General features: G+C 39.1%; 2 protein-coding genes across 2 annotated transcripts; both read left to right on the top strand.

The window, feature by feature from the left end:
• The first annotated feature begins 553 nt into the window (after positions 1 to 553).
• On the top strand, positions 554 to 9,066 carry LOC126614259 (uncharacterized). The gene is made up of 20 exons (XM_050281840.1): positions 554 to 1,957; positions 2,560 to 2,763; positions 3,365 to 3,469; positions 3,606 to 3,671; positions 3,753 to 3,917; positions 4,299 to 4,373; positions 4,456 to 4,610; positions 5,013 to 5,148; positions 5,222 to 5,291; positions 5,399 to 5,526; positions 5,616 to 5,672; positions 6,246 to 6,431; positions 6,564 to 6,656; positions 6,851 to 6,936; positions 7,027 to 7,093; positions 7,182 to 7,248; positions 7,328 to 7,464; positions 7,767 to 7,858; positions 7,985 to 8,051; positions 8,415 to 9,066. Exons 1-20 carry the CDS (start codon positions 731 to 733, stop codon positions 8,577 to 8,579), a joined length of 3,348 nt encoding a protein of 1,115 aa, XP_050137797.1. The 5' UTR covers positions 554 to 730; the 3' UTR covers positions 8,580 to 9,066.
• A 1,264-nt stretch (positions 9,067 to 10,330) lies between these two features.
• LOC126614271 (ethylene-responsive transcription factor ERN1-like) lies at positions 10,331 to 11,693 on the top strand. Its single transcript, XM_050281854.1, has one exon. It carries the CDS (start codon positions 10,590 to 10,592, stop codon positions 11,430 to 11,432), a length of 843 nt encoding a protein of 280 aa, XP_050137811.1. The 5' UTR covers positions 10,331 to 10,589; the 3' UTR covers positions 11,433 to 11,693.
• Positions 11,694 to 11,702: the final 9 nt, after the last annotated feature.

The following is an 11,702-nucleotide window of genomic DNA, read 5'->3' as shown; positions in this document are numbered from 1 at the left end:
ATTGGTCCAACTATTGTCGAGATAAATTATATTAAATAGAACAAAATTTTAAATTAAATTTACAAAATCAAATTATGTGTTATTAATGAAAAATAATCAGATTAATCGATACTTAATTAATAATTTAATCATCAACAATCATATTATTTGATTTAAAAATTAGAAAAACTATCAAAAAGTCCAAAAAACTTTATTTTAAATAAAAAATGATAAATAAAGGTGTAGTAAATAATATCAGAAAAAAAATATGATTTTTCGTTAAAAGTAAATAATACCAAAATTGTTTCGTTAAAACTCTTTTAAAAATTTAGTGTTCCTAATATTACTCTTTTGATAAAAAAAAATAAAATCAAAGATATGATTTTATACCACATTAAATAAAAAAATGAGTCCCATGTCCCTTCCCTCCAAAAATATATTTGGTACGAAAAATAGTCATAAATCATGATTGATGAGTGACCCACGCCCAGCTAATCATCCATATGCATTTCATTCCTTTTTATGTACCGAGCCCCACTCCTCTGCTCCCGCTCCTACTTTAACTCCCCCGCACGCACCCTCCTTCCGCACTCCAAAACTCCCCAAAATTCCCCACTTTTGGTTTGATTCAAAAGTCTAGAGAGCGAAAGTGAGGAGAGAGAAAAAAGACATCTTCTCTTCGCGGGCTCATCACTGACACCAATCCACAGCCAAGGCAGGCAAAAACCCTAAACAACCGCAGCTGGTTGCGATGGCCGAGTCGACTCAGTTACAGCAAGCCCAACTGGCGACGATTCTCGGTCCCGACCCGGCCCCTTTCCAAACCCTGATCTCCCACCTCATGTCTTCCGCCAACGATCAGCGCTCCCAGGCGGAGCTCCTCTTCAACCTCTGCAAGCAGACCGATCCCGACTCCCTCTCCCTCAAGCTCGCCCACCTCATCCAGTTCTCCCCCGCCGCCGAGGCCCGCGCCATGTCCGCGATTCTCCTCCGCAAGCAGCTCACCCGCAACGACTCGTATCTCTGGCCCCGATTGAATCCGACGACCCAATCAACGCTGAAGACGATTCTGCTGACGTGTATTCAGCAGGAGGGCACGAAATCCATCTCCAAGAAGCTCTGCGATACGATTTCCGAGCTCGCCTCTGGGATTTTACCCGATAACGGATGGCCGGAGCTGCTGCCGTTTATGTTCCAGTGCGTCTCGTCTGTTTCGCCAAAGCTTCAAGAAGCGGCGTTCTTGATATTCGCTCAGTTATCGCAGTACATCGGCGACATCATGGTGCCGCACATAAAAGAATTGCACGCCGTGTTCTTGCATAGCCTGGGGAATTCGCCGAGCCCCGACGTGAAGATCGCGGCTTTGAACGCCGTCATCAATTTCATTCAGTGTTTGACCAGCTCTGCGGATAGGGATAGGTTTCAGGACCTGTTGCCGGCGATGATGAAGACGTTGATGGAGGCTCTGAACAACGGGAACGAAGCCACCGCGCAGGACGCTCTTGAATTGTTGATTGAATTGGCTGGGACTGAGCCGAGGTTCCTAAGGCGGCAGATTGTGGAAGTCGTTGGCGCAATGTTACAGATTGCTGAGGCCGATTCCTTGGAAGAATCAACAAGGCACTTGGCCATTGAGTTCGTCATCACTCTGGCTGAGGCCAGAGAGCGTGCTCCTGGCATGATGAGGAAGTTGCCGCAGTTTATAAGCCGATTGTTTGCCATTTTAATGAAAATGCTTCTGGATATTGAGGACGAACCGGCATGGCATGCGGCAGAGAGTGAAGATGAGGATGCCGGTGAGACCACGAATTACAGTGTTGGTCAAGAGTGTTTGGATCGGCTTTCGATTTCCCTTGGTGGGAATACCATAGTTCCAGTAGCTTCTGAGCAATTGCCTGCATATTTGGCTGCCCCTGAGTGGCAGAAGCACCATGCTGCATTGATTGCCCTTGCTCAGATTGCTGAGGGTTGTGCTAAGGTATCGATTTTTACCTTAATTGTTGTGCATTGTTTGTGAAATTGTATATCCAGGTTAACTAATTGTCATTAGTTAGTGATATTATGCTTGGAATTGTTGCCTTTCCAATTTTACATGGTTCCGCCTTTAACCACATAGTGTAATTCCTCACCCCTTAGTGTAGATAATATTGTATGTATTAAAAAAAAACATGCCCTTTCTGTTGGAGTAATTGAGTTGAGTTTTGGTAATAAAAGAGCCTAGGTTTTTGACATGTGTTGAATGTGCTATTGTGTGAACTCGAATATCTAACATCTTAGATGTGATGAGTAACATTCGTTTGAAATTATTCAATGTTTGTACGGTTTGATTGTCACATTCACACTTGCACAAAATAAATGAAAAGCTTTCATACCAGATATAACACACTGATGTAAGATGTTTCACATAAGCGATTGTATAATCCTACTATGCAGTTTCTGAGGGGGCACTTCTGTATCCACAAATAAGTGAATAGTACAGCTATAAAGTACTTTTTTTGCAGCTTTCTAGGTAAATGAATTTCCATTTACCTTATTATTAATGATGACCGTTAATCTGTTCCTTTCATTTTTTTTTTGCAGGTAATGATTAAAAATTTGGAGCAAGTGGTAGCAATGGTCTTGAACTCTTTTCAAGATCCACATCCTCGTGTAAGGTGGGCAGCGATTAATGCAATTGGGCAGTTGTCTACTGATTTGGGCCCAGATCTGCAAGTTCAATATCACCAAAGTGTGCTCCCAGCATTGGCTGGAGCTATGGATGATTTTCAGAACCCTCGTGTTCAGGTTAGTACCTGATCGTGGCATCTGGTCCTGTTTCTAAGCGATTGACGTGATATTCAGTTTCATTATTTGGATGGTATGGATTTGTATCTTGCAATGCAGGTCAGTTTTTTAATGTATTAGAGGGTGACCATGATACTAATTTCGACTGGCACTTTCTCATCTTAAGGATTCTTTACAAGTTGTGCACTGTAGAGCATTCTAGTGTGTGTTCTTAAATCAATGTTTTAAGTTGCTAGTTCATCTTATGTCCTTGACTTCAGGAGAACCCTAATTTATTTAGTTCACTTTTTGTCTCTGGTTGATGGGATGTTTGAATGAGTCCACTCAAAAGTCATACCTGCTTGACTGTATGTTTCTAGTCGAATTTAAGTATGAACTTTTTGAAAAGTACAGTAGAAAACTAATCGTTGGGCTTTTGTTGTGACTTGTGAGCTACCATCGGTGTCTATAGTTGCATGCCATCCTCCATATGAGGTTCTTTATTTTCTGAATTTGGAGAAAAGTGATCATTGTGGAATGTGCTTTATTCAGCCCATTATCGAGTTCATGTAATTACACATGCAAGATTATTGCTTCCTTTTATGTAATTTGTTACCTGCAGGCACATGCTGCTTCGGCTGTGCTGAATTTCAGTGAGAATTGCACTCCGGATATTTTAACACCGTATTTGGATGGAGTAGTGAGCAAATTGCTTGTACTTCTGCAGGTAATGCTTCACAAGATTATGTGTATATATATTATATATACAAACACCAAATTCATGATGTAAAACCTTACTTAATTTCATGCTTTTGAACTAGTATATTTTTTTACTTGTGCCTGATTTATCACATCTCATGCAGAACGGAAAACAAATGGTGCAAGAGGGTGCCTTGACTGCTTTGGCATCCGTTGCTGATTCATCTCAGGTATTGTACCATATAATGCAATATTATAGGTGAAGTTTTGTTATTTTTTATGGATGATTAACTTTGGTGGTAATTGCGTAGGAGCATTTTCAAAAATATTATGATGCAGTTATGCCTTACCTGAAAGCTATCTTGGTGAATGCCACTGATAAGTCTAATCGCATGCTTCGTGCCAAATCGATGGAGTGTATTAGTTTGGTTGGAATGGCAGTTGGAAAAGAGAAATTCAGGGAAGACGCTAAGCAAGTAAGTCATTATACATATGAAACTAGGTTTACTTTATTGGACTTGGGATATGAATGGCAATTTGATGAATGATTGGTTTCATGTTATTTTATAAGGTGCTTGTTCATGCAGACTTATATTTTGCTATTTTGAACCATTTCCTACCTTACTCCCCCAAATAGAATTTTTATTTTGTCAAAATTCAGAAATTGACTTCTTTATTTTTCCTTTTCTACACTCTCCTATGCTCAAGTTAAATGCTTCAGCTCTTTTCTGCTTATAGTTGGGAATTTAAAAATTGAGTCTTTCAACCTGTGCATTTTGGCTAATCTAAAAACCAAATAGAAAAATGCTGCTGCCAATTTCTCTAATCACAGATTGCTGGTTACTGTCTCTCTAAAGGTCATGGAAGTGCTGATGGCTTTGCAAGGATCTCACATGGAGACGGATGATCCAACTACAAGTTACATGTTACAAGTATGCCCTATCTTATAATTGCACTAAAACTACTTTAGAAAGACTTATTATTTGCAATAAAAATTTATCTACAATGTTGTAGGCCTGGGCTAGACTCTGCAAGTGCTTAGGACAAGATTTCCTCCCATATATGAGTGTTGTAATGCCTCCTTTGCTTCAGTCTGCTCAACTTAAGCCAGATGTAACCATCACATCTGCAGATGACGACAATGATATTGATGACTCTGATGATGATAGGTCTGAAACTTATTCTCATTTCCTTTTTTGCTTAAGTTCCATACCAACAGGCATGTACGATATCTCAAATGTTGCATCACTACCTACCTATTTCTTGGTATCCTTCCTAAAATTTGATATATAATGTACCTGAATCTAGTGTGGTTTCATATGAACTTTCACTGCATGGATAACCACAATGGCTTTAAGATCCACATCAACTTAAAATTTTATATAATGTACCTAAAATTTTATATGCTTCTATACTTGATAATTATTTGGTTAAGTTACCAATGTACTGATTTAGAGTGTGTGAGGTGTAGTTTTGATAAGTGAGTGTGTAAAAGATATCAAGATCTGGAAATAGTGCTGTTATGTAGCTCTGTGTTACTTCTCTTGCTAAAAGCTGCTTTTGTGTTTCAGTATGGAAACAATTACTCTTGGGGATAAAAGGATTGGAATCAAGACTAGTGTCTTGGAGGAGAAAGCTACAGCTTGCAATATGCTGTGTTGCTATGCTGATGAGCTGAAAGAAGGATTCTTTCCCTGGATTGATCAGGTATTCGATAGTGTCACGATTATTTTTTTTGTCCGACTTTGGCTGAATACTTATTAAAGTCATATTTATGTAGGTTGCCCCCACTTTGGTTCCACTTCTTAAATTTTATTTCCATGAAGAAGTTAGGAAGGCAGCTGTTTCAGGTAGTACTAATTGTTAATACTCGTTGTTCTTATTTTGTCCTTCCTCTACAAATTTTGTTGGAGATTACTCCATTTTTAAATAAAGAGATATCTACTTTTTTTCCTAGCAATGCCGGAGCTACTGCGTTCTGCAAAGTTAGCTATAGAGAAAGGCCAAGCTCAAGGTCGTAACGAAACATATATAAAGCAATTGTCTGACTACATTGTTCCAGCTCTTGTGGAAGCATTACATAAGGTTGTTCATTGTTTTTCACTTAAGCCTCCTTGATCTAGGTGTAATGATTTAAATATTCTCTGAATTATGAGATTGCAATTTATGTGCAGGAACCTGATACTGAAATCTGTGCAAATATATTGGATGCATTAAATGAATGCTTACAGGTTTGTCATTTTTCTTTAAGAAATTGTATGAATTTTCCATTGTGGCCCTGTTTATTTTACTTTTTGCACTTACTCCGCACCAACCGACCAATTCAGTAGTGCTGGAATTGCTATATTTTTCCCTGCAAGGAAGTTGTCAATACACTTATGATTAGAAATGTTAATTGGATACTGGATACTAGTCACATTCCATGCTTTGCCACTTCTATTTTAGTTTCTTTTCTTTGCAGAATAAAAAAATTGGTTTGATTTGCAAGAACTTTTATAATTAAATATCTGCCTTAATTTTGGGCTTGAACTTGGAAATGCTGGCAGTCACTGCAGTGTAGTACTAATTAATTGTTTTGTAGTGGCCAATCCTTTATTTCAGTTTGTATGGAAACACCGAATGAGCCAGCTGCGTTGGGAGTAAATTTTTGTTGAATCAATCATACTTTGCTCTGTTCAAAAAACAAAAAATTTGTTTTTGCTTTGTTCACAAAACAAATAAATTGTTGTGGTGTTTTCATTTTTATATTGTGCATCATTTCCTGAGTATGGCCCCATTCATGCGCCTTGTATCTTTGCTTTCAGACATCTGGACCACTTTTAGATGAAAGCCAGGTCAAATCCATTGTGGAGGAGATAAAGCAGGTGATCACTGCCAGCTCCAGTAGAAAAAGAGAGAGAGCGGAAAGGACCAAAGCAGAAGACTTTGATGCTGAGGAACAGGAGCTGATTAAAGAGGAAAACGAACAAGAGGAAGAAGTTTTTGATCAAGTGAGTTTTTTTAACACAATCCCTAGGTAGCTCGTCAATAATAATATTGTTGATTTTTTAATTTGTTGGCCATCGTTTATATAGTGTGGGACTTTGTCCTGGTTCTCTAACACTTTTTTTTAATTGTATCAGGTGGGAGAGATCATTGGAACTTTGATTAAAACGTTTAAAGCCTCTTTCTTGCCTTTCTTTGATGAGCTAGCATTGTATTTAACGCCTATGTGGGTAAGTTACGTCTCACGGGTGCAGCCTTTCTTTTGGTTCCAACTTTTGGATTTTAGTTGTTTATATTTGCTTGATCACTCCCTAGAAATCTTCACTCTGTGGAAGAAGAATGTTAATTTGTTTGTCAGCCATTATGTTTGAGCTAATTTGTTTGTCTTCTGAATTATATTATTCATTTTGGGTCCTAAACACAGGCCAAGGATAAAACACCTGAAGAGAGAAGGATTGCAATATGCATCTTTGATGAAGTTGCAGAGCAGTGTCGTGAAGCAGCTGTAAAGTAAGTCTTTTTTAAATAGAACCTCAGGATTTACTTTAAGTAATTCTTGTCATTCTATACTCATATTTGGTTCTGATTTGGTTGGATCAGATATTATGACACATTTCTTCCTTTTCTATTGGAGGCTTGCAATGACGAAAACCCTGATGTTCGACAGGTCTGATCTCAACGAGCTGTTTCAATATGTATCAGGTTGCTTTTCCTCATTAGTGTTAAGTGGTTTTTGTTTAACTTTTGTTTTTCAGGCAGCTGTATATGGGCTTGGTGTTTGTTCAGAGTTTGGTGGAGCAGTAATTAAACCTCTCGTTGGCGGTAATTCTGCTTGCATATATTAAATAGATGAAATATTTGTGTATGTTTATGAGTAACATTTTCTTGTGGCTTTGTACAGAGGCTCTATCAAGGCTGAACGCTGTCATCCAGCATCCTAACGCCCAACAATCTGAAAATGTAATGGCATATGATAATGCTATTTCTGCTTTAGGAAAAATTAGCCAATTCCACCGTGACAGTATTGATGCAGCTCAGGTACTAACTTTTATTTGCTCTGTTGTCATATGGTTTGATCAGAATTTGTCATTGGTGTTGTTATGGAATATACGCACAAAAAAGTAACGATAGAGTCTTGACTGTGAGTATCCGACTACTGTGCTATACGGTACTCTCTAATACCTTTTTTGTGCACATGCTCCTCAGTTTAGTGCAACGCTATAACTTATCTTGCCAACTATCTCTTTCAAGAATTAAGATTATATCTTTTTTATTGGTTTTATTTATTTGTTACTATTTATTTCATTTTTTTTCATTGTCAACCTTTCGGAATTTTGCAGGTCATTCCTGCTTGGTTGAACTGTTTACCGATTAAAGGTGACTTGGTTGAAGCCAAAGTTGTTCATGAACAACTTTGTTCTATGGTAGAGAGGTAGAGTTTCAATTTTCTTTTACTTGTGCCTTGTTCTGTTACTTGTTGCCTTTTCATATATTTAACTTTTGGAATATCATTACCAAGCAAATTCATAGAGGTGACACCCTTGTAATCCATCTACAGGTCTGATCGGGAACTTTTGGGTCCCAACAATCAGTATCTTCCCAAAATTGTTGCAGTGTTTGCAGAGGTTTGTAATCTAGAATCTAATTTAGCACTCGTAAGCTATATTTCGCAGTGTCATATACCATGATCAAAATCGATGCTTCCTCAACAATACATTTCTTATTATTCTATTCCATCGGTTTGTTTGAATATATGTATCTTATTTAATGATTGTTATTGAGGTGAAGCAATTATAGGCACAACATTTATCTTATATCATGATCAAAATCAATGCTTCCTCAATAATACATTTCTCATTCGTCTATTCCATCAGTTCGATTATACGTATCTTATTTAATGATTTATGGTATGGTATAGATATGTGCGCAGTAACATGTATTCAAGCTTTCCAGAATATTTACTTTGAGGGGTATGGTTATTCATGCAGGTTCTATGTGCCGGTAAGGATCTAGCAACAGAACAAACTGCAAGCCGAATGATTAATTTGTTAAAGCAGCTTCAGCAGACGTTGCCACCAGCTACATTGGCCTCAACGTGGTCGTCCTTGCAACCCCAACAACAGCTTGCACTGCAATCTATCCTCTCCTCATAAGTACCTTGGCTTGCATTGCGCACATTGCTGCTTTCAGATACACTGTTCCCTGGCTTGCGTGTTCATTGTACGTCACCAATTCTTTTCCATAATATGTTTCCCATCAGTCATTTTTGCGAAAAGTTCTACAGCAACCCCTCAGCATCTGATCAAGCGTGGAAGTCATTGTTGCGGTTTGGTCAAATCATTTTTTGTAGGGTGTATATGAAAGTGTTAATTTATAGTGACGATTTTGAGTCTAAAAGAAAAGAAGACTTGCTGTTCCTGTTGGTGCGGGTTTCTTTTTTTTTTTTTTTTTTTTGTTGGTGCCCGAGGTTATGAGGGCTGTTGGTGAGAAAATTCTCGTGGGAGTTTTGGTCTCATCCTGTCTTTGTATTTTCCTATACCTGCGATGTAAGAATCTGTTGATGAAATTATCGATGGCGATTCTTTCATTATGTTTTCAATTTTGATCCCCAAAGGCAATAAAATTGGCTTTATGGTATAATTTCAACGGTATATGCTGACATGCTGTTGTGTTGGATCGATATATCCTTGAGGAGTGCGAGAGTTTTAGAGCACCCAAAGATGACATTTCTGGTTCCATTTCTTTGAGAAACAATGCCAAAAAACAAAAGCTTGGCTCCTCAACGGCATGTGGGAGTTTCTAGAATCCCGGAACCAAAGTGAGCTAGTCATAATTGGACCCGTCTCGAGGACCCTAGAGCTTGAGAGGAGGGGCCAACGACATGTAGGAGTTTCTAGAATCCCGAAACCAAAGTGAGCTAGTCTCATAATTGGGCATATCTCAAGAACCCTAGAGCTTGAGAGGAGCCAACGATGTGTAGGAGTTTCTAGAATCCCGGAACCAAAGTGAGCTAATCATAATTGGGCCTGTCTCAAGGACCCTAGAGCCTGAGACAGAAACATGACTTGGGAAGCTTGACTTTCAGAAATCGGACCTAAAACGTGGTGCACGAGGCTCGGACAAAGCAACGATCCGTTACAATCCAATCCTATCGATCCATAGCCATTAGAGCTTTGAATCTTATTTATCTGTTTGGTTTTTGGTTTGTATCTTTTTATGATGCAATGCAAGCCAAGTGTTTGGCATGTTTTACGTAAAGATTCCACCAAACACAAGAGAGCGTGCAGCATGAGATTCCTTCCCCTTTTTTTATAAGAATACATTTGGAGGGGACCAAATTTGTGCTCCATGTGTCATGCCTTCGTGCTCCCACGAATTTTGCTTCTATCTCCGTTGACCAACGACTTTGGTGGTGGTGAAGACAGAGGAGTGACCACGACAACTACTCACACCCCCCGGCCCTACCCTACTTTCTAACCGTTCTTTGACTTAACCCATTTGTTTCATTTTTATATTTTTCGTCTTCTTAACTTCTTATATTTAGAAATTCTAGGTGCAGGACGTATAATTATTCTTCTCTAGACAAGACAAAGTTTAAGATAGAGGGAACACTTAAAGATGAAAATAACTTACGTATGACATTATTATGTGGCGGCTCAATAGTTAGGAACATATTTCAGGTCTGTATTATAAATGAAACGTTTTGATTCAACTCATGATACCGGTAAATCACACGATGATGATCAGAAATCAAAAGAAGCTAAATATTGCTGTGAATCGTCAAAAAAAAAAAAAAAAACTAACGTATGATTTGGTCGCGAGTGAGCATTGAGAAATCAGCCATCCTTCAATAACGAACAAATACAAATTGACGTGCTGACAAGGGAAAGAAGAGGAGCTTCCCACTACTACCAAGTACCAAACAAAACCTTTGCCTTGTCCCAACTTTATATACAAGACTCCCCCATTCTCTCTCTTTCATTCATTCACAACTTCTCTTCAAACATTCCTACGGAACATGAAGCCCCAAAGCACTTCGAATTTTCTTTTCTTTCCTTTTTAACGTCAAATGCTGTTAAAAGCGCTTTGATTATCTGAAAGTGCTTTTAGCCATTACAGAAGCATTCTCAAACAAGCTAAGGTTCTCTCTTTCAGCATCTGCCATGGAACATCAAGCCCCGAAGCAGCAAAAGGGAGTCTTTGCCAACAAACAAGGCAAGTCCAAAGAGAGGACCAAATCCAAGTGCAAGTTTGTTGGGGTGAGACAAAGGCCATCCGGGAAGTGGGTTGCAGAGATCAAGGACACAACAAAGAAGATAAGAATGTGGCTTGGAACCTTTGAGACTGCCGAGGAAGCTGCTCGAGCTTACGACGAGGCTGCTTACCTTCTTCGGGGTTCGAATACCAGAACCAACTTCTCCACTCATGTCCCCTCCAACTCTCCACTTTCTTTGAAGATCAGAAACCTCCTCAACCAGAAAAAGGGCTTGAAACAAAGCCCTTCAAGTTCCAACCCCAACAGCTTAAATTCCACCCCTATAGCTACGACTGCTACAATTACTAACAAATATACCACTTTCAGTGACGGTTCAGCCAACTCCATTGCTACTTTTAGTGAGATTTTTCTGCCTAATTGCAAAAGCCAGAAAAATGTTCAGGTGTTCGATGATGCATATAGACCAGACGTCAGCAACTGCATCGGTGTTCTTCAACCGGGGTTGTTTCATAACCATTTCGGTCGCCAGTGGCCACTCTTAACTGGGTTTGATCAGCTTCCAGTAACCCACGAAGGGAACGATCTAGCGAAAGACATTGGTATGACATCGTCACCTAATGTTGCAGCAGAGCCAGAAGTGACAGAATTTGAGCGCTTGAAGGTAGAGAGGCAGATTTCAGCTTCGATTTATGCAATGAACGGAGTGAACGAGTACTTGGACAATGGGTACGACTCCGGTGATGCTCTCTGGGATCTTCCTAGTCTCTCTCAGTTGTTCTGCCTCGGCTGATGGCGACTCTTCATCTCTTTTTCTGAGTGATCTTATAGTTTTGATTCTTTTGAACTGAGAGAATTTTAGGGTTATTCTTGAATCTTGAGAGTTTATGTCTAGTGCAATGCTTTTGAAAGCACGAGAAGCGTAGGAAGCTGTACGATATCAATAGCTTGTACTTCCATTTAAAGATGCAAAATGAACAACATCTTCAAAGTTGCATGGAAGGAATGAGTATTGTAATGATTATAATTCTTGAGTTTCTCGCGTTTACTGAAACATGGTTAT

Source organism: Malus sylvestris, chromosome 3 (genome assembly GCF_916048215.2).
Source record: "Malus sylvestris chromosome 3, drMalSylv7.2, whole genome shotgun sequence".
Taxonomy (NCBI): Eukaryota; Viridiplantae; Streptophyta; class Magnoliopsida; order Rosales; family Rosaceae; genus Malus; species Malus sylvestris.
This window is presented reverse-complemented; position numbering and strand designations above follow the sequence as displayed.